At 41.6% G+C, this 23,831-nt stretch overlaps 1 protein-coding gene across 6 annotated transcripts in view; it reads left to right on the forward strand.

The window, feature by feature from the left end:
- The window catches only part of LOC140467155 (alpha-1,3-mannosyl-glycoprotein 4-beta-N-acetylglucosaminyltransferase C-like), a 173,640-nt gene extending 150,958 nt beyond the window's left edge, over positions 1-22,682 (forward strand). For all 6 annotated transcript variants that reach the window (XM_072563261.1, XM_072563259.1, XM_072563263.1 and 3 more), the window contains 3 exons: positions 5,929-6,084; positions 15,130-15,280; positions 19,508-22,682. In XM_072563261.1, coding sequence (XP_072419362.1) covers positions 5,983-6,084; positions 15,130-15,280; positions 19,508-20,664 — 1,410 coding nt within the window. In that variant the 5' untranslated portion in view covers positions 5,929-5,982 and the 3' untranslated portion in view covers positions 20,665-22,682. The remainder of the gene's footprint in view (positions 1-5,928; positions 6,085-15,129; positions 15,281-19,507) is intronic.
- The last annotated feature ends 1,149 nt before the right edge of the window (positions 22,683-23,831 follow it).

A 23,831-nucleotide genomic window follows, 5' to 3' on the forward strand; every position in this document is an offset into this window, starting at 1 on the left:
AAGCCTTATGCCCTCTAGGTCTGGACTTTCCCACCCCAGGGGGAAAAAAATTACCTTGTCTATTCAACCTATCCATGTCCCTCATGATTTTATAAACTTCTGTAAGGTCACCCCTCAGCCTGTGATGTTCCAGGAAAATAGTCCCTGCCTATTTAGCATCTTTCTATAGCTTAAACCCTCCAACCCAGGTTATATCCTTGTAAATCTTTTCTGAACCCTTTCAAGTTTCACAGCATCATTCCTAAACCAAGGAGACCCAAATTGAGCACCATATTTCAACAGTGGTTTAACCAATGTCCTGTATAGCCACAACTTGACCTCCCAACTCCTCTACTCAATACTCTGACCAATAAAGGCAAGCATACCAAGCACCACCTTCACTATCCTATCTGCTTGCAACTCTACTTTCAAGGAGCTATGAACCTGCACTCCGAGGTCTCTTTGTTCAGCAACACTCCCTAGGACCTTACCATTAAGTGAATAAGTCCTGCTAGGATTTGCTTTCCCAAAATGCAGCACCTTGCATTTATCTAAATTAAACTCTATCTGCCACTCCTCAGCCCATTGGCCCATCTGATTAAGACCTCGTAATCTGAGGGAACCTTCTTCGTTATCCACTACACTTCCAATTTTGGTGTCGTCTGCAAACTGACTAACTGTGCCTCCTATGTTCATATCTAAATCTCTTATATAAATGACAAAAGGTAGTGGACCCAGCACTGATTTGTGTGACACACCACTGGTCACAGGCCTCCAGTCTTAAAAACCAACCCTCCACCACCACCCTCTTTCTTCTACCTTTGAGCCAGTTCTGTATCCAAATAGCTAGTTCTCCCTGTATTCTGTGAGATCTAACCTTGCTAACCAGTCTCCCATGGGGAACCTTGTCAAATGCCTCCCTGAAGTCCATATAGATCACGTCTATCTCTCTGTCCTCATCTATCCTCTTTGTTACTTCCTCCAAAAGTTGAATCAACTTAGTGAGACACAATTTCCCACTCATGAGGCCATGTTTACTATTCAGAATCAGTCCTTGTCTTTCCAAATACTTATAAATCCTGCCCCTCAGAATCCCCTCCAATAACTTCCCCAGCACTGACATCAGGCTCACAAATCCTTCGTTCTCTGGCTTTTCTTTAGCACGTTCAATAAATACTGCCACCATGAAAGCCAACCTCCGGTCTTCCGGCACCTTATCTGTGATTATCGATGATACAAATATCTCAGCAAAGGGCCCAGCAATCACTTCTCCAGCTTCACATAAAGTTCTGTGGTACACCTGATCAGGTCTTGAGGATTTATCCACCATAATGCATTTTAAAATGTCCAGCACCATTTCCTCTGTAATATGGATGCTTTTCAAGCTATCACTATTTATTTCTCCAAATTGTCTGGCTTCCATATCCTTCTCCATTGTAAACACTGATGTTAAATACCTATTTAGTATCTCACCTATCACCTGCAATTCTACTCCTAGCTGGTCTTGCTGATCTTTAAGGGGCCCTATTCTCTCCCTAGTTACTCTTTTGTCCTTAATATATTTGTAGAACCTCTTGGATTCTCTCCCCCCCCCCTTAATCCTAATTGCCAAAGCTATCACATGTCCCCTTTTTACCCTCCTGATTTCCCTCACCCCCACCCTTTTAACCCTGCATTTCCTATGGCTAACCCACCTAGCCAGCACATCCCTGGACACTGAGAAATTTAGCATGACCAATCCACCTAAACTGCACATCTTTGGACTGTGGGAGGAAACCAGAGCACCTGGAGGAAACCCACGCAGACACAGGGAGAATGTGCAAACTCCACACTGACAGTCACCTAAGGCTGGGATCGAACATGGGTTCCTGGTGCTGTGAAGCAGCAATGCTAACAACTGTGCCATCATGCTGCCATTTCAGGTTTAAGGGAACCCAGACACAGAACAGTCACAATCAGAAGTTGGAGTACTGGTTCATTTTCTGTGCTCCTCTGCTGAATATTAAATGTAACATCAAGTTTGCCTCTCTAACTCTGCAGTGTCAGAGGATTGCATTTCAGAGCTGGTCAGTGTAGTTCAATAATACTTTGAAATAGCAAGTTACTACACAACCAATTAAGTGCTTCCAAGTCAGGGTCAGTGAAATATGATGGCCAGTTAGTGCACAGCAAGGTTCCACAATCATGAAGACAGTAGCTGAATAGATTTAGTAGTGTTAAGGAAATTCCTAAAGCCTTTTATTCCTAAATAAGCAGCCAGCAGGTAACTAGAGAAAGGGTTGGCCCATTCAAGGACAAAGGAAGAAAGTTATGCGTAGAGTCAGAGAAAATGGGTGAAATTCTTAATGAGTACTTTGCACCGGTATTCACTGATGAGAGGGACATGACGGATGTTGAGGTTAGGCATAAGGAAGGAGGAAGTGACGGGTATTTGAAAAGGCATTAAGATGGACAAGTTCCCAGGTCCGGATGAGATCTATCTCAGGTTTCTGAGGGAAGCAAGTGAGGAAATATAACAGATATCTTTACAACATCCTTGAACACGGGTGAGGTCCCAGAGGATGGAGAATTGCTAATGTCACCTTGTTTAAGAAGGGTAGCAGGGATAATCCAGGTAATCATAGACCGGTGAGCCTGACGTCAGTGATAGGGAAGCTGCTAGAGAAGATACTGAGGGATAGGATCTATTCCCATTTGGAAGAAAATAGGCTTACCATGATAGGCAGCATTGTTTTGTGCAGGGAATGTCATGTCTTACCAACTTAATAGAATTCTTTGAGGAAGTAACAAAGTTTATTGATGAGGGAAGGGCTGTAGGTGTCATGTACATGGATTTCGATATGATGTTAAGGTTCCCCATGGTAGGCAGATAGAGAAAGTGAAGTCTCATGGGATCCAGTATGTACTAGCTAGCTAGATAGAGAACTGGCTGGGCAGCAGGAGACAGAGTCGTAGTGGAAGGGAGTTTCTCAAAATGGAGACCTATGAGTGGTGGTGTTCCACAGGGATCCATGTTGCAACCACTGTTGTTTGTGATATACATAAAAGATCTGGAGGAAAGCATAGGTGGTCTGATTAACAAGTTTACAGATGACACAACAATTGGTGGAGTAACACTTAGTGAAAGGGACTGTCAGAGAATGCAGCAGAATATAGGTAAATTGACGAGCTGGGCAGAGAAATGGCAGGTGAAGTTCAATTCCAGGCAAATGCGAGATGATGCATTTTGGAAGATCAAATTCAAGAGCGAACTATACTGTAAATGGAAAAGCCCTGGAGAAAATTGATGTACAGAGAGGTTGGAGTGTTCAAGTCCATTGTACCTTGAAGGTGGCAGCTCAGATCAATAAGTGATCAAGAAGGCGTACAGCATGCTTTCCTTCATCGGACGGGGCAGGTCATGTTACAGTTGCGTAGGACTTTGGTTCAGCCACGTTTTAAATACTATATTTTAAATACAGTTCTGGTCGCCACATTACGAAAAGGATGTGGATGCTTTGGAGAGGGTGCAGAGGAGGTTCACCAGGATGTTGCCTGGTATGGAGGGCACTAGCTATGAAGAGAGGTTGACTAGATTAAGATTGTTTTGATTTAGAAAGACGAAGGTTGGGTGAGGGTGGTGGCGTTACCTGATTGAGGTGCAAGAAGCTTTTACCCCAGAGTGGGGGACTCAGTTACTAGCGGTCACAAGTTTATGGGAGATATGTGTGGAAAGTTCTTTACGCAGAGGGTGATGGGTGCCTGGAATGCGTTGCTAGCAGAGGTGGTAGAGGCGGGCATGGTAGCATCATTTAAAATGCTTCTAGACAGATACATGAATAGACAGGGAGCAAAGGGATACAGATCCTTAGAATAGAGGCGACAGGTTTAGATAGAGCATCTGGATCAGTGCAGGCTTGGAGGGCTGAAGGACCTGTTCCTGTGCTGTATATGTTGGCCTGGGGACATCTCCTAGCTGTCTTCAAAATGTATTGTGGGATTTTTCATATCCTCCTAAGAGTGTAAATGAGGCTGGTTTTAAATGTCTCCTCCAGAAGACCAGCGCATCAGTGAGTGTTAGCCCAGCTTACCTGCATGAACTGAGGTTTTAAATTAGAGAGGGGTCGCACTATTACAGAGTCAAGGCAGTTATCTTAAGATCACATTGGGTAGTTCATTTATCAGTTTGCAACATCATGTTTAATGATTTTAACCTATTTTTGGTTGCATAAATGACTCAAAATATGTGACTATAATCATAGTTTAAAAAGAGAAACCATTCAAACATGACAAAAATCTGCTTTTAGTAACAATTTGAGGACTGGGTCAATTTGAGCCAGGTGTGTGCACATCTGTCGATGAGTTTGAGTTTTATTTGCTGTTTTTTTTTAGTGCAGTTACCTACAATTGTCAAAAGTGGAAAGCAGTTAATTCTAATCCTTGCAGTTAATGGTCTCACCTCCTTCTCCAATCTTAACAATTAATTGTACAATTTCCAGTCCCTATGGTTGAAACAAACTCTTACTGTCAGGAAACTTTTTCTATCATGGCAAGTTTTAAAAAAAAGCTTTGGCTAAAATTTGCTCCAGATATTGTGTGATTCCTGATGCAATTAAACTGGAGGTGTTTGAGTTATTGTGTTGCAGACACATACTGACATATTAATTGGGACAAGAAGAATGACTAATGAGAAGTCATTGAAACAGCACAAGAATAGAGCCAAATCATGGGCTGATTATGATGCAAAGTATACACTGTGGGCACAATACTGCAAGCAAAGTTCTAACTTCAGGGAGTTCATACAATTCACCTGTGTAAAGAATGGAAAGTATGAAATGTACCTGTCACCAGCCTCCTGAGTGTAGAAGATAGAATGAGCTCCCTTCATAGATATTCTCTTCTCCTTCGGTTGGTGACAATGCCTCTAATACTTTAGAGATAACAGCCCCTGCAGTTACACCTGCCCATACTATCAATCATCTAGCTTAAAATAGAAGAGAATAGAAAGGAAATTATGTCAAGCACAATTGCATTAAATAAGGCTCCAGTGTTTTTGGTTCAAAGAATCTTTAATAAGCTTATATGTATTATATCAAGTTGTCTTATCCCTTTACACAACATTTGGAATACTGTCAGATAAATTAATAGCTTGAATATTTATTTCTAATCTAGGGCCCAATATTGCAAAAACTACATCAGTAATTTTGATAAAGCAAATCAGCACAAAATGGTGTACTGATTAAGCTACAAACGAATTGCATGGACAACAATTTTCTTGGAATTTGTGTGTGAACCAGCTTGGTTTGATCCTTTTTAAAGGAACACTCAGGAGAATGTCACTGGGACAAGAGACTAGTGTGTCTACTGAATCAATTTATTATATCACTTAATATATTGTTGTAAAAAAATGGCATGAAGTAATTAAGTAGTATGCCTCTGGCTAGTTTCATTCCATTTTTGCCAGATTGTGACTTTTGCAGCCTCAATGCAGAAGGGTCTCCTGTTCCCAAACCAACACTTGTGCCACTCCAAAGCAGGAGGAGATGAGGCAAGCAAAGAGCACCGATACAGTTAGCTTTGAGATTAAATGAATACTGATCTCAACTAATGCTGAGTGCTAGAAACTCTCTTTCAACTTTAGAAGCACACAACGTCACAAAGATTTTCCAGATAGTATTTATTTTCCTTTTTAAAAGGAGTACTTATTTTCTCTCTCCATTACACTGGTATAAGAACTGGAAAGAGTCCTTGGATTTGGCACTTCTCTTGCCCAATTTTTTCAATCTTCATACATACGTGTCATCAGTAAGTATTCACTGGCTGTTTGAATATGGTACCCATCGCGGTGAAGCCTGATGGTCTGTCCGTATGTACTAGACTTTGTAAAATACTGTAACTTCCTTTCAAAATGATGCAGCTACCTGAAGACTCAAACTCCAATTTGACAAGTGGTCTGTGTTTTGTTTTCAGAGTGAGACTGAAAACAGCCCTTACTCATGATCAACTTGGAAAAATTCTGCTGCAATGAGATGCTACTGGAAACGATCGGTGATGGTGGTTGGTTTCTTCCTATTTGTTTGTCTTTTCATGTTCCTCTTTATGAACGATGAAGAAGGGAGCATATTGGTGAGTATTCTCAGTGATACGGGTAGACAGGAGTCCACTTTGCATCAGCTTTTCAGCAGTCTTGATGTTTGTGCACCAAGTGTGTCTGAGTAAGCACTTTCCCAACAATTGACAATGGGGGTTTTTCATGTGTGTTCAATTCAACAATTTATACCACCTTGTACAACAGCTCTATATCTGTCAAGTTTGCCACATTCTTCCACTGACACCAAACTTAAGCTTTCCTGTTGTGATCTGAGATCTTTAATTCTAATGGTAATGTGAAGAGTCATTTTCTCTAAGGGGCGAGGGAACTTGACACTATTCACGATGTGGAAAGTTGTTCAGGTTAAATTTGCCATTCATCAAATGTGTCATTAAAATAATTTTTCTCCCCAGCTCAGTAGATGAAATAGGGCCACCCTCATGTATCTTTAAGTGAAAGCCACTTATTTCAAGCGGCTCCTGAAAGTACAGATGCAGCAAAATTGCAACTTTTATGTAGCTGTGTATTTTCTCAGTAGTTTGTAAACTGTCTCCATTAATCGGGAAATAATTACTTCATCCCTTCCTATCTCTGTAGTTTCTAGCCATTTATCTCTTCCTAGCCTCTTTAATATCTCTGATTTTAAACATCCAAACCTACAACCTCTACCACCCCAAACTAGGTCAACGGATATATGGGAACATCATCAGATGCAAGCTCTGCTGAGAGTCACGCACCATCCTGACTTGGAACTATACACTTGTGCTTTATTGTCACTGAGTCAAAGTCCTGGAGCTCCCTCCCTAACAGCAATGTGATGTACCTAACCCCCATGGTCTGCAGTAGTTTTACAAAAAGAGCTTATCTCCTCCTTTTCGAGGACACTTCAGGATAAGTCACAAATACTGACCTGGCCAACCACACTAACATCCCGTTGAATCATCTTTTTTAAAACATTGCTCCACTGATGATGGCTGTGTGTTTCATTGTGGAGGTCCCAGGATCTGGGACACCTTTCACCTCTACTGAATGTTCCTCCTTTAAAACATTTGAAACCCACCAAATTGACCAAGATTTTGATAAGCTAACCTGATCTCCTAAGTGGCTCAGTGTATACTTTGTTTTATAATGTGTGTGATCTGCTTTGAAAAGTTTAGTTTATATGGTGGGTCCTATTTAAAAACACATTTGTTGCTACTGATCCAGTACGTAGCGGACTGATGTCTTTAGTTATGTATGTTCCCATGCTTAAATAGAGCTTTCACTAGGAAAACTCCTATAAATCCATGAGAATTTAGGAATACAGAGAAAAATCTACTTGATAAAAAATGAAGAAAATTAACAATACAGGCAATTGTTACCAAGTTTTACTTCCCCGTGAATTCACATTCATGTAATCTTTCACCATAACGTTGGGAAATGCCTATGGCATATAATCTCAAGACTCAAAACAGGTGGAAAACAAAACTTCTATATTGTATTGAGAGATGTAAATTAATCTGCCTTTTAATTAGTACACTTGCCTAACCTGTTTTATTATATGTCAATTGCTGTGATGCATTAGATTGTACTTAAATGCCAAAGATGACACACATTATCTGCATTCACTAGGATTTGATTTGGGAAGTAGGTACCAGATTAAAGTGATGCATAAAACTGGCTGAGGCATAGAGACAATGGCTGTGCGTGCAAAGAAAATGGGCAAGATTAGCACAATTTACCTGGATTCCAAGCAGCCACTCCTTTAATTCCAATGATGTTAGTGCCTTTCACAATCTCAGGCATACCTAAATGTACTTTGCAATTGTGATGAAGGTGTATTTTTGATCTGTTGCCGTACTTTCAGTCTCACTGATCAAAATCTTGAAACTTTCTCTCAAATGGAATGGTGGGTCTTCTTACACCAAATAGACTGCAGAGGTTCAAAAACACAGTTCACCAGCACCAGCCCAACTGGATATGGACAATAATATTGACCCAGACATTGATGTCCACATCCCATCAATGAATGAAATATTTATATATTATACATTTTGTGTGTGTGTGTGTGTGTCTGTCTGTCTGTCTGTCTGTCTGTCTGTAAAACAGCGAACTGTGGATCCTTGTGTTTGTGGAAAGGTGTTAGGACCGTGGTATTTATGACAGAGAGTAAGCCTTTTTTTTCTGGTCAGAGAATCTAGGTTTGCGTGAGTCTTTTTGAAAATTCAGTTCAAAATACACCAGTGTTGAGTTTAGAAGCAAGATGAGCTTTTCTCCGTGAAGGGTTCAGGGAATAAGTTACCTCAACAGAAGGGTTTTAATTTGTGAAACTTCCAAGCAAGGAGAACCTAGTTGCAAAATATAAAGTTTATCAGAACGGAGAAAGTTTAAGGTCTCTGATTTGTAGACGTTTGGAATGGTCTCATCGAGTTGTCTTCATAGTCCACAGGAAAGAATCTGGAAAAAGTAGAGTAATACCCTAAAGGGTTGAAATGTGAGGTAATTTTTTTCTGGACTTGAATGTCTATGATGGATAATTTTGGAAAATAGATTGATACTTTATTTTGCTATGTATTTTGATATCATTCTAACTTTTTTGTTTTATTAAACTTTTTTGTTTAATAAACTTCTGTTGTGGTGTTAGAGAAAATCTGTAGCCTCATCTGAATATATCTTGGTGACTAACAATCATGTTGATGAACTAACCAAATAAACCATCATCTATCAAGCCAGACTTAATTCTGGGATCTTGTGCAGTCGTTCCATCAATTGGGATTCTGTCACAATGCATAAAATGGGTTTGAAGTGTTGTCACTGTTTTTTTTAAAAAAATGGAAGGTAGAACCAAAAGCAAATTTCAAAATGATGTAGAAATGTATTCCTTGTCGTATTGTGACTGAGGCAGAGTGAAAATTTATGTTCAGCAATTACTGTCAATCTCTCTTTCCTTGCTCCCCCTGGTGGATGGTATTCTCCCTGCAATGATAATATAAATTGTCAAAGTCAAATCAGATGAAGGAACAAGGCTGTGTGTCTTACTTTTTTACAATGATTTTCAAGTTATCTTTTTTTAAAATTCATCTTGTGGAATTTGAGCATCTGATAAGACCAGAATTTATTGCCCATCCTTAATTGTCCTTGAGAAGGTGGTGGTGAGTAACCTTGTTTTAGATTAGATTACTGAAAGTGTGGAAACAGGCCCTTCGGCCCAACAAGTCCACACCGACCCTCCGAAGAGCAACCCATTCCCCTACATTTACCCCTTCACCTAACACTATGGGCAATTTACCATGACCAATTCACCTAACCTGCACATCTTTGGACTGTGGTAGGAAACCAGAGCACCCAGAGGAAACCCACAGGGAGAATGTGCAAACTCCGCACAGACAGTTTGCCTGAGGTGGGGATTGAACCCGGGTCTCTGGTGCTGTGAGGCAGCAGTGCTAACCAGTGTGCCATCGTGCCACCCCAACCATAAAGAAACTCTGAGCAATTCAGCTACAAACGTGTATTTTAGATTAGATTCCCTACAGTGTGGAAACAGGCCCTTCGGCCCAACAACTCCACACCAGCACTCCGAAGAGTGACCCACCCAGACCCATTTCCCTCTGACTAATGCAACCAACACTATGCAAAGATTAGAGTAGTGCTGGAAAAGCACAGCAATTCAGGCAGCATCTGAGGAGCAATAAAATCGACATTTCGGGCAAAAGCCCTTCATCAGGAACACAGGCAGAGAGCCTGAAGGGTGGAGCGATAAGTGAGAGGAGGGTAGGGGTGGGGAGAAAGTAGCATAGAGTACAATAGGTGAGTGGGGGAGGGGATGAAGGTGATAGGTTGGGGTGGAGTGGATAGGTGGAAAAGAAGATAGGCAGGTAGGACAAGTCATGGGGACAGTGCTGAGCTGGATGTTTGGAACTGGGGTGAGGTGGGGGAAGGGGGAATGAGAAAACTGTTGAAGTGTTCCGAGGCAGAAGCTGAGGCGTTCTTCCTCCAGGTGTCTGGTGGTGAGGGAGCAGCGGTGAAGGAGGCCCAGGACCTCCATGTCCTCGGCAGAGTGGGAGGGGGAGTTGAAATGTTGGGCCACGGGGCGGTTTGGTTGATTGGTGCGGGTGTCTCGGAGATGTTCCCTAAAGCGCTCTGCTAGGAGGCGCCCAGTCTCCTCAATGTACAGGAGACCACATCGGGAGCAACGGATACAATAAATGATATAGGTGGATGTGCAAGTAAAACTTTGGATGTGGAAGGCACCTTTGGGGCCTGGGATGGAGGTGAGGAAGGAGGTGTGGGCGCAGGCTTTGCAATTCCTGTGGTGGCAGAGGAAGGTGCCAGGATGGGACGGTGGGTTGTAGAGGGGTGTGGACCTGACCAGGTAGTCACGGAGGGAACAATCTTTGTGGAAGGCTGAAAGGGGTGGGGAGGGAAATATATCCCTAGTGGTGGGGTCTGTTTCGAGGTGGCGGAAATGTCGGCGGATGATTTGGTTTATGCAAAGGTTGGTAGGGTGGAAGGTGAGCACCAGGGGCGTTCTGTCCTTGTTATGGTTGGAGGGGTGGAGTCTGAGGGCGGAGGTGCAGGATGTGGACGAGATGCGTTGGAGAGCATCTTTAACCACGTGGGAAGGGAAATTGCGGTCTCTAAAGAAGGCGGCCATCTGGTGTGTTCTGTGGCGGAACTGGTCCTCCTGGGAGCAGATACGGCGGAGGCGGAGAAATTGGGAATACGGGATGGCATTTTTGCAGGAGGTAGGGTGGGAAGAGGTGTAATCCAGGTAGCTGTGGGAGTCGGTGGGTTTGTAAAAGATGTCGGTGTCAAGTCGTTCGTCATTAATGGAGATGGAGAGGTCCAGGAAGGGGAGGGAGGTATCAGAGATGGTCCAGATAAATTTAAGGTCAGGGTGGAATGTGTTGGTGAAGTTGATGAACTGCTCAACCTCCTCGCGGAAGCACGGGGTAGCACCAATGCAGTCACCAATGTCGCGGAGGAAGAGGTGGGAAGTGGTGCCGGTGTAATTACGGAAGATCAACTGCTCTACATAGCCAACAAAGAGACAGGCATAGCTGGGGCTCATATGGGTGCCCATGGCTACCCCTTTGGTCTGGAGGAAGTGGGAGGATTCGAAGGAGAAATTGTTACGGGTGAGGACCAGTTCGGCCAAATCAATGAGAGTGCTGGTGGAAGGGTACTGTTGGGGATGTCAAGAGAAGAAGAAATGGAGGGCTTGGAGGCCCTGGTCATAGCGGATGGAGGTATAGAGGGATTAGATAGCCATGGTGAAGGTGAGGCGTTGGGAGCCAGGAAACAAAAGTCTTGGAGGAGGTGGAGGGCATGGGTGTGTCTCGAACGTATGTGGGGAGTTCCTGGACCAGGGGGGATAGGACAGTGTCGAGGTAGGTAGAGATGAGTTCAGTGGGGCAGGAGCATGCTGAGACAATGGGTCGGCCAGGGGGGTCAGGCTTGTGGATCTTGGGAAGGAGGTAGAACCGGGCAGTGCGGGATTCCTGGACTGAGGTTGGAAGCTGTGGGTGGGAGATCTAACACTATGGGCAATTTAGCGTGGCCAATTTTCACCTGACCTGCACATCTTTGGACTGTGGGAGGAAACCCCGACAGACATGGAGAGAATGTGCAAACTCCACACAGGCAGTCACCCGAGGCTGGAATTGAACCTGGGACCTTGGTGCTGTGAGATAGTAGTGCCAATCACATGCCAACCTTGTTTTGAACAGCTGCAGTTCATGTGGTATGTGTGCACTGCTGTGCTATTGGGGAGGGAATTCCAGGTTTCTGACACTGGAATAGTGATGTAGTTCCATGGGGGTTTTGGAGAGGACTTTACATGTAGTAGTTTTCCCAAACATTTGTTGCCTCTTGCTTTGAGATGGTAGAAGTTGCGAGTTTGAGAGGTGCTGTTGAAGGAGCCTTGATGAATTACTACGGTATTTCTTGTAGATGGCATGCAGTACTGCCACAGTGTTAGTGGTGGAGGGAGGGAATATGGTGGATGGGGTGAGAATCAAATAGGCTGTTTTGTTCTGGATGGTGGGAGAAAGTGAGGACTGCAGATGCTGGAGATCAGAGCTGAAAAATTGGTACTTAGTGTCTTTAATTTCCGATATGGCGAGGAAGAACTGTTTGTTTAGTGTATGGATTCTTCTGTGGATGAAGAACAGTAGAGGTCCTTTGCAGGTCTGTGAGTGTTGAGGATTCCTGAAGAAGGGCTTATGCCCGAAACGTCGATTCTCCTGCTCCTTGGATGCTGCCTGGCCTGCTGTGTTTTTCCAGCAACACATTTTTCAGTTTTCTTCTGGATGGTGTCAAGCCTTTTGAGTGTTGGAGTTTCGCCCATCCAGACAAGTGGAGAATATTCCATCAAACCCCTGACCAGTATCTTGTAGATGGTGATCAGGCTTTGGGAAGTCATACAGTAAGTTCCTTATCATAGAGTTCCCAGCCTCTGACTTGTTATTGCAGCCAGAGTACTCAGGTTTGATCCAGTTCACTTTCTGATCTGGAACCCGCAGAATATTAGAGATGTTTATTTTAAGTCTTCTCATTTAAGGGGAACTCCAAGTCTGTAACTCAGCCATCAATGAATGAATTCTACTCTCTATACAGGAGGGACATTTATAAGCTATTCATTTTTGTAGTACTTTGCCACACTTTCCAGGTGAGTGAGTCAAATATGATAATGAGTCAGATATAACATTTTGTTCATGGATGAAGACAGAATCCAGAATCTGGGCTCATAACCTAGCCTGGCATTTCAATGCATTGCTAAGAGGGTGTGGCATTGTCTGAGGTATCATCTTTCAGATGTGAAGCTAAACTTCAAAACTGTGGTGCGGCTGCAGTTGGAGTATTGCGTACAGTTCTGGTCACCACATTATAGGTAAGATGTGGAAGCTTTGGAAAGGGTTCCTCATAGGATGTTGCCTGGTATGGAGGGGAGGTCATATTAGGAAAGGCCGAGGGACTGAAGGCTCTTTTCGTTAGAGAGAATGTGGTTGAGAGGTGACTTAATTGAGACCTAAGATAATCAAGAGGGTTCGATAGGGAGGGCAGTGAGAGTCTTTTTTTTCTCAGATGGTGAGGGCTAGCATGAAGGGACATTGCTTTAAATTGAGGGTTGATAGATATAAGACAGATGTCAGAGGTAGTTTCTTCACTCAGTGAGTAGTAGGGGCATGGAACGGCTTGCCTGGCAACAGTAGTAGACTTGCCAACTGTCAGGGCATTTAAATGAATAGACATATGGATGAAAAGGGAATAGTGTAGGTTAGATGGGCTTCAGAAAGGTTTCACAGGTTGGTGCAATATCTAGGGCCAAAGGGCCTGTACTGCACTGGAATGTTCTATGTTTTCCTTGTTCAGGTGGTTGCCAAAAATCTATAATATTGTTTTTTCATTCAACCATCACTATTAAGAGAAAACATCAATTTGCCATTGGTCTTGTTTATATTTATGGAACCTGAAACTCACTGAAGTGGGCTGCTTTGTCCTGGCTGGTATTGAGCGTGTGTATGCACCATATTAATCTCATTTTCTGGTCAAAGAACCATGCTGTTTGTACACTGGCTGCCATTTGTTACTCTTTGACACTGGTAAATTGGACATGAAATAGTTCAAGAATACAAGGGCCAGTTGTAAATATTGAGTGGGCCACAGATATTCTTGTAGGTTCACTAGTGCAGGTTAATCCTGTGAGAAGCTGCTATGCTCTGTCCCTAATTCTCACTGCCCATATTAACCCAGAATTAGTGTAACCCAAGGCATGTGACAATACCAATCTGTTCCATGAATATACAGGACCCATTCAAATATTTGTCAAATCTTTCCTTCGGCAGGACTGATGAACATAGAATCAAAGAATCCTTAGAGTGTGAATGCAGGCCATTCGGCCCATCTAGTACACACCGACCCTTCAAGGAGAATTCACCTTTTCTCTGCAACCCACTTTTTCCATGGCTAATCCACCCAGCCTACACATCCCTGGGCAATTTAGCGTTGTCAATCCACCTAACCTGCACACCTTTGGACTATGGGAGGAAACCCCACAGACATGGGGAGAATGTACAGACTCCACACAGACAGTCGCCCGAACCTGGAATTGAAACTGGGCCCCTGATGCTTTGAGGCAGCAGTGCTAAACACTGAGCCACTGAGTGCCATCCCTACACTCAAATAAAATAAATTTAATAGGAACTCAAGCAACTGGTTTATTTTGTAGTATGCTTATTCCTGAATTAAAATAGCAATTCCATACTTCCTTTCCCTTAACACTTTGTCTGATTGCAATAAACAACAAAACTTTCCAGTACAGTAGACACAACGTTCACTTTAAATATTACTGTATTTTAATACTCAGCTCGGAGCCCCATATCTCCCCTTCACATCGCCATTATTAAACCAAGACTGAATCTGAACAATGGTTGTCTTCTGTAGTTTTTAAAATTATCGCCATAGGAGGAATTCTTTAAGTTGTCATGGTAACTGCACCATTGAGTACGAATCAATTGAACTAACTCCATCAGAATGTGGGTGTGAATGATCATTGAAATATTCTAATCACTTTCCACAAACTCAGCCATGCTATTCTGCAAATTGGATCCATTGAGATCAACATTTACCTCAATAACTCTATTTTGAATATAAATTACAGCAAACCCAATACCATGACCCCACCTTTATCCCTTCATAATGGCATTTTGAAATCTCTAAAATGTGAGTACTTTGTAAATGAAAAGCAAGCATTTACAAACACTGGAAAGGTGGTGGGGAGAAATCCCTATCATCTTACATTAAAATATGACTGTAACAAAGGGAGTTCTTGCAGATATGGTATTTTAGTGGTTTCAACCATGACACCAACACCTTACATAAAATAAATATTTCTGCATCTTTTTAATAAAGAGCAAGATGGTTTACTTGCCCATGTTGAGCACCCCATACTGTAAGGAGTTTTTGCACTCAGGATGTGTGAAAGTGCTGAGCTTGCTAGCTGGACATGTAAAGCAGGGATTACTGAAAAATATGACTGTGATAATTATATGATTTCTTATTGGTGGTGCAATTTACAGTTGCTGACATTTGTCTTTCAGGAAGAAGAAGAAAAGAGATTGGCCAAAGAAATAGCTGTACAGCAGTTGTATTCCGAGAGGAATGTGCAGAACTTCAGGGAGCTGATAAACTTTTCTGCACCTATTAATGTCACCTATCAATATTTAGCAGGTTTTCCTTTACTGAAAAAGAGTAAGAGAAAAGCATTTTCTTTGACGTTTTTCACGTGTGTGTGTTAGCTGTAAGATGAAGGAATTGCATTTAAGTGTTAGTAATCTTGGTCTAAAGTCTCCTAAAGCCAGACCTATCATCTGAACTGTAATTGGAGTTTCAAATTAACAAAAGTTACATTTAAAAATTCCATTTTATTGTGAATAATTTTGCACTGACCCAAAAAAAAGAAATTTGTGTCTCCAACTTGGAGATGTCTTACGCTTCCATATAGTCCACATGTTTATCGAAACATCTTGTTAGTGATGAACATTATTTGTTACTACCTATAGCAGTGTGAAGCAGTTAGTGTCATCAAACGTTTACTTTCAGGATAATGTGAGGTAGGCAGGACACTTCTCAGCAGCAAAAGTGATGGCCTTGGGTCTGTTTATGGGTTTGTGTGATATACAGTGAGAAATAAATGCTGACAATCAATTTGGGATTATTAGCCAAGAGACATTGTGGAGCATATGCACTTACCGGAAACTACAAAAATTAATACATGGGGCCTTGTTCTATGCAAACAGAAATAAATGTACACGCTGCTTCAACCCAGAAAAATAGGTGACAGCTATTCTTTGGTATGTTTTTCAGAGCAATTTCAAAACCAATCATAGTCAACTTGTTTGGTTTAGAAATTAAACCAAGCAAGGCAATTAACTGTCAGTCATCTAACTGATAAATTCTACATGGTAATGTCTCTCCCAATCAAGGGCTCTTTTGAGTCAGTCACTACTCTTCTCTCCTACAATGAAAAAGTTATTTTCCCTTTACATTGGTATTCTTGCAAATTATCCTGATTGAGTGCAAGATGAAACACTTTGTCAAGATGTCTTTTTTTATGGCAAACTCAAGTTGTGTATTATCAAATGAATAAGGGCAATGTTGTATTGGCTTATCTCAAACACCAGTTGGCTGGACAGCTGGTTTGTGATGCAACAGTGTGGGTTCAATTTCTGCACCAACTGACACTCCCATGGAACTTGTGTGTCCTCAACCTCACTCAGCATCTAAGATGCAGTGACCCTTGGGTTAAACCATTACCAGTCTCCACTGTCTAGTAGAGAGCAGCCCTATGATTCTCTGGTATGATGGTGACTTTACCTTTACAATATATATGTGTTTACAAATATTTAAATACACAATAAGCCTTGAATGAATTGTGTTACTTAAATGATTTCATCAGATTTTTTGGTCAAACTATTAGATTAGGTTACTTAGTGTTGAAACAGGCCCTTCGGCCCAACAAGTCCACACCGACCCTCCGAAGAGCAACCCACCCAGACCCATTCCCCTACATTTACATATTCTAGTCCTGAATTGTGCATTCTGTTGGTGGAGCAATTTATGCTGCCGTTGAAAATCAAAATTTATGCAAGTCACAGGAGAAAATCCAATGTAAAATGCACAAAGGCTCGATTTAAGATTATTTATCTGATACCCAGATATCAATAATATCGAGGCTATAACTGCTCCAAAGCACAGCCAGAACATTGTGTATTCTAATAGTGGCCCTTCTCTGTTCTGCAGAATGCAGGACAGGTTCACAGCCACACATAGACCTTGGGCCAGTGGCTAACTGCTGCCAAGAGAAAGGGGAAAGGGATGCTCCAGCCACTTTATTTGTGAGTGGTTTCTACACTTTCCATTTATGAAGTTTTGAAGAAATCCGTCAGGAAGGTACTTCAAATCACACTGACCAATCTGCTAAACAGCAGCTAATATTCGATGCAATTTCCTGGGAGAGAGCATTGTGAGCCATCTGCAGTGTGTGTAACCAAAAAAAAAGCCCCTCTCCTCGTTCACGGAAAGCTCCCTCAAAGGGAGAGGATAGCACTCCAGCAAATGCCCACTGACCAGGGACAATGTGGCCACTCTCACCAGAAGTGAAAGTTGAGAATCAACCTTCAATGCTGATTGTGGCTGAGAATCCTGAACTATGGACCACATCACATCAACCTGCTCACTAACAACAGGAGGAGGATGCATATTATCACTCCACCTGATATCTTCAGAGGTCAGTGAGTAGAGAGCTAAACCAGAGGGAGGGTAAATAAAAGACATTCTTTTCACCCTCCCAGCTGGTTTTAACAAACAGCTACACCTTTCTCCACTAAAATATGGTTAATCATTTTCAATATAAGCAAGACCGCCAATTACATGGCTTTTCTTGAGTAAAAGAAAGAGCAATTTTGTTCTCTTGAAACTCAATAATAGCGGTAGAAAGTAGAGCTTAAAGCTTTGGGCAGTCACATGAGCTTGCTCTGTCAGTCTCTCACACCCAACATTAAAAGGCGATAGTTTTCAGTACAAAGGAAGCTAATCCTTTTGATGTCCTTGAGGCATCAGTTTAACCTGAGACCACAGTTGGTTAGTTAGCTTGTTGGATCATCAGCTATAGTAAAGTTGCACTTATTTTTAAAATACCCAGCTCCCTGTTGCTTCTTCTCTTCTTTCCGTGGAAACCTTTCATCTTGAGGGACAGAGAGAGAGTTCTCAACCTATATTTAGGTCTGCATTTTTAGTTTCATCTCCCCTAATCTACCACAGAAGCCCCAGCAATATCAACTGGCTGTATGTTCTTCTATCATAGAGATGTATAGCATGAAAACAGACCCTTCAGTCCAACTTGTCCATGTGGACCAGATATCCTAAGTTAATCTCGTCCCATTTGCCAGCGTTTGGCCCATATCTCTCCAAAATCTTATTCATACACCCATCCAAGATGCTTTTTAAATGTTGTAATTGTACCAGCCTCCACTTCTTCTGGCAGCTCGTTCCATACATGTGTTGCCCTTTGAGTCCCTTTTAAATCTTTCACCTGTCACCTTAAGCCTGTACCCTTTAGTTTTGGATGCCCCCAGCCCAGAGAAAAGACCTTGTCTATTCACCCTGTCCATATAAACCTCTATGAGGTCATCCCTCAGCCTCCAAAGCTCCAGGGAAAATAGCCCCAACCTATTCCGCCTCTGCATATAGCTGAAATCTTGCAATCCTGGCGACATCTTGTAGATCTTTTTGAACCCTTTCAGATTTCACAACATCCTTCCTACAGTATGTAGACTGGAACTGCATGCAGTATTCCAATAGTGACCTAAACAGTGTCCTATACAGCTCCAACATGATGTCCCAATTCCTATAATCAATGCTCTGACTAATAAAGGCAAACATACCCAATTCCTCCTCCGCTATCCTACCTACCTGCGACTGCACTTTCAAAAGAACTATGAACCTGCACTCCAAGGTCTCTTTGTTCAGCAACATTCCCCAGGACCTTACAATTAAGTGTATAAGTCCTGCCCTGGTTTGCTTTTCCAAAATGCACCACCTTGTATTTATCTAAATTAAACTCCATCTGCCAGCCATTGGCACATTTGATGAAGATCCCGTTGTACTTCTTCGCTATACCTTCAGTTTTGGTGTCTTCTGTAAACTTACTAACTGTACTTCCTATGTTCACATCCAAATCATTTATATATGTGATGAAAAGCAATGGACCCAAAACCAATCCTTGTGGCACACCACTGGTCATAGGTCTTCCATCTGAAAAGCAACCCTCGACCACCACCCTCTGTCTTCTACCTTTGAGCCAGTTCTGTATCCAAATGGCTAGCTCTCCCTCTATTCTGTGTGATCTAACCTTGCTAACCAGTCTACCATCTGCTCATATTTTGATGTCAGAGCTGATAACTGTAGTCCATTTCTCCTCATGGTATAAATGCATTAGGAGATGCAGGTCTTTTCACATCCCTCAGTGGGTTGTGAGGAGCCTTCTTTTTTTTTCCAATCTCTTTGGAGAAAACTGTTAATTTCAGTTATGGCTTTCTTTCATTTAGTTGGTATTGGTTTTGTGAGACTTGGCCAAGGTATCTGGATCAGGTGATGCCTGCGACTATTTTAAATGTGTTTTTGGCCCCTATTTAAAAACGTTTCAGTCCATGAATGCCCCAGGTATTGAATTTCATCATCTGGTTCAATGATCAATTGGTTTATTGTATACCATCATGGTATGTAAAGTTGACCTGATATCCCAACCGAACCATAGGCTTTGACCAGCCATTTATTGTATGAAACCGTTTGAATGCAGCCTCCTACATTGTTTGTGAAATGGAAGTAGATTGGATTGGTTTTTGCTTTGAAATTTTTAGTGCATATCTTTAGACTTTTGACCATTGAATAAACTTATTTTTATCTGTCTACTTGCAGAATATCTTACAGTAGGACTGTCTTCAGTGAAACGAAAACGTGGGAATTATCTCTTTGAAACGTTAAAATCCATATTTGATCAGTCCACAAATGAAGAGCTCACTGAAATGGTGGTGGTTGTACACTTAGCAGACTTTGACATGGCATGGAATGCACAAATAGTTCAACAGGTTTCCAGAAAATTTGCTCACCATATTATCGCTGGCCACTTGGTTATCATTCATGCTCCCCAAATGTACTATCCATCTCTAAAAGGTCTGAAACGAAATTATAATGACCCAGCTGATCGTGTGACTTTCAGGTCAAAACAAAATGTCGACTATGCTTTCCTGCTCAATTTCTGTGCAAACTTATCCGAATATTATCTAATGCTGGAAGACGACGTTCAATGTGCCCGTTCTTTCCTAACAGCAATCAAGAAAGTCCTTGCTTCGAAGGAGGGTTCCTATTGGGTGACGTTGGAGTTTTCCAAGTTGGGTTATATCGGAAAACTTTACCATTCGACTGACCTTCCAAGATTGGCCCACTTTCTCCTGATGTTTTATCAGGAGATGCCATGTGACTGGTTACTGATTCATTTTCGAGGCCTTCTCACTCAAAAAGATGTCATCCGCTTTAAGCCCTCCCTTTTTCAGCATATTGGATATTATTCCTCTTTCAGAGGGACTGAAAATAGGTTAAAGGATGATGACTTTGAAGAGGACTTCTTTGATATTCCTGACAACCCGCCAGCGACTATCTACACAAGTCTCAAAGTATTTGAGAACTATGACCCCAGCAAAGCTTACAGTAATGGTGATGCGTACTTTTGGGGAAAATCACCCTCCACTGGAGACTACTTCAGTATTGTATTCATGAAGCCAATGAATGTTACCAGAATCCATGTTGTCACTGGTTCAGAAGATAGGCATAATGATATTCTTCATTCTGGCATCCTTGAGGTTGGAAAGAATCCAAAAATAATGCAGAAGGGTAAAGATTGCTCAGACTATGTTAAACTAAATGAGTTCCAAAAAGGACTGTTTGATAAAAAAGATATCAATACCATCATTGATTTCAGTGTAGACTGTGTGCGAATATCTATAACAAACAGTCAAAAAGACTGGCTAATTATTAGAAGCATCAGTATTTGGGTAAAGCACAACAACCCTCTATGACGACAATATATCCCCAAGTATCATTCTCTTCCTTGCTCTCCTCAGTGACTCGTGCTGGGACATAGTTCTGAGAGTGTATCTTACTAAATGGTTTCTTGTTTGTGGGTGAGCTTAGACAGTAAATGATGTCAGCCTATTCATTGAAACAGTGCCACAGCTCACTCATGTCCTTAGGAGTGTGGTAAATGGCGATTGGGAACAAAGCCTTGGTTGATTTGGACCTCCTGCCCTTATCTCAGTCCAAGGATATTGAAATGCGAAGTTTGTTTTCAAAGCCAATTGAAATTATATTAGTGCGTCTCACTTACTAAGTTGAACTGAACACCTACCAATTCATTATTTTTTCAGATCGATAAAAACTTTTAATATATAATGAAAATAATTCCAAAGGATTGTATGATGTTTTGATTACCAGGCTACCTGCTGCCAACTAGCATTCCATACCAAATGATTCATTCCAAATATATAGCACAAAAAATTAATTATTTCAAAACAAGTCTTACGTTCTCTAATTCTTGTGCGCCTGTTTGTTTCTATACAATTTCAGTGTGTAAGCCACCATTGCATTATGACCCTTCTCCCTCAAAAGTAAGTGGTCTGACCAGAAATTTGAATGTAATGGCATTCAACAGAGGTCTAATATACATCCTCCATTTCTGCCCACTGATGTAATAACCTAACTGGTGCTGAAAAGCAGGAGCCAGAACAAGTTTATTCTGTCAAGGGCCAAGTTGAAATGGAAATTCATGAATCATCCAATGTGCCCACAAAATATTTTATATCTGGGACATCTGTTCTACCCAACACCAGCTATTAACAAGCACAATGAGAATGCAGCATTATTCTGTGTGTAAATGGTTTAAAATCTAAAGTTTAGATTGCTGAACAAAGCTATCTTGAGTTCATGATGCGGAGGTGTGGGTGTTGGACTGGGGTGGACAAAGTTAAAAGTCACACAACACCAGGTTATAGTCCAACAGGTTTATTTGAAGGTACAAGCTTTCAGAGCACTGCTCCTTCATCAGGTCGCTAGTGGAGCAGGATCATAGGACACAGAATTTATAATTAAAAGATCAAAGTGTAATACAACTGATATAATGTATTAGACAAACCTAGGTGGCTGTTAAGTCTTTAATCACTTAGAACAGGGATGCAGGTTAACCACTTAATTGACATGGAGAGAGGTTCTGTGCCAAAATAAGAGTGATAGATGTGTTCTCCAAACTGAAGAATTAACAGGGGACTTTGGGTTGAGTGGTGTTGCAAACTGTAATAAAGAATACATAGCTGAGAGGGTATTTCAACAGGAAGGCACCCTCTGACCAATCTCTTTGAAAATTGGTTTAAAAAATAGAGAAACCAGCTAGGCTACTGCCAGTGGGAGAATGCATCTGGAAGGTGCCATTTGGCTGTACCCTCATCAAGGCAGGTAGGGAAAACATGTGAACTCCCCTGGATGACTGGCACAGATTCTGCCAATTGCTGCCCACCTTCAGTCAGTTAAATTACTTTTTTCTCCCCCTCACTTCTTTCTTCCCCTACCACCAAAAGAAAACGGTTACCAGGAGATTGAAGGCTGAATGGAAACTCCCATTTAGTCTCCTTGGACTATCCTTACTTAACAAGGCTCTTAATTAGCCTACTTGGCTGCAGCCAACCCCTTCAGATTCCAAATCCACCTCAACCCCTCTAAATGGGCAACCAGGGTCAGGAAGCTGGCATATCCATCTCTGTTCTACACCTCACCAGGGCCTGAAAACTCTGCCATCATGTTGATGGAAAGACAGAATGGAACAGAGTGAGGAGAATATCGGCAGCTTACATAATTCTGTGAATCAGGATGAGCTACCAGGAAGGACATGATTTGGAGATGCTGGTGTTAGACTGGGGTGTACAAAGTTAAAAATCACACCACACTAGGTTATATTCCAACAGGTTTATTTGGAAGCACACTAGCTTTCGGAGCGTCGCTCCTTCATCAGGTGGTTGTGGAGGACACAATTGTCAGGCACAGAACTTATAGCAAAAGTGTGATGTAACTGAAATTATACACTGAAAAATACTTTGACAATCAAGGTATTTTTCAATGTATAATTTCAGTTACATCACACTGTAAATTTTTGCTATAAATTCTGTGCCTGACATTTGTGTCCTCCACAACCACCTGATGGAGTGATGCTCCGAAAGCTAGTGTGCTTCCAATTAAACCTGTTGGACTACAAACCTGGTGTTGTGTAATTTTTAACTTTGTACCAGGAAGGTGAGTTGCTTCTGAATAGAGGTTTGTTTGTGTCTGTATTGAGAAAGCAAGGGTGACAGGTGGAATTTCAAACCATTAACTGCCTGAGGGAGATTCACTGTCTTCTGTAATGTTGGTTATTGATAAGGCGTTATGTATATTTGTACAAACCCTTGTACTATAATTCAAAGAATGCCTTTACTTTGATGTATTGTATAAATTGATAAAGAATGTGATTATTACTGTTTTCAAAGAAACTTTGAATATGAACTTTTATTTATGAATACCTATAAATAGGGAAATGTTTACTCTTGTGCTATTTTTTAAGGTGAAGGAAGACTTGTTTGAATGGTTGAGTAGTAATTACAACCATGATCCATTACCATTAGAAACGTCATAATATATTTTCATGAGTTGTTTTCAAAATATACCTCTTCTGAATTTCTACTGTTCCAAAGGATGCAAGTTAAAATGATAGACCGACCAAATGTAATCTATTCTGTTCAAGCATAGAGATTTTCTGTAATTTTTCCTCACTAACCAGAATGTGGTGTTTTGCAAACACATGAAGTGTGCTAGAACTGAAAGTAATTATAACAAGGAAGTAATGTGCCCTGTTATTATTGTATAGGAGGTAAAAACAATGACTGCAGATGCTAGAAACCAGATTCTGGATTAGTGGTGCTGGAAGAGCACAGCAGTTCAAACAGCATCCAAGGAGCAGCGAAATCGACGTTTCAGGCAAAAGCCCTTCATCAGGATGCTGCTGTCCTCTTCCAGCACCACTAATCCAGAATATTGTATAGGAAACCATCCAAATTGGTTGATTTGCATGCTAGCCCAAGTTGACTTTTTATGGAATTACGTGACTAAAGGTGCCCACAGGAACATCACTAGAAAGATTGTTAAATATTTTGGTTAAGTTAGT

Source organism: Chiloscyllium punctatum, chromosome 45 (genome assembly GCF_047496795.1).
Source record: "Chiloscyllium punctatum isolate Juve2018m chromosome 45, sChiPun1.3, whole genome shotgun sequence".
NCBI lineage: Eukaryota > Metazoa > Chordata > Chondrichthyes > Orectolobiformes > Hemiscylliidae > Chiloscyllium > Chiloscyllium punctatum.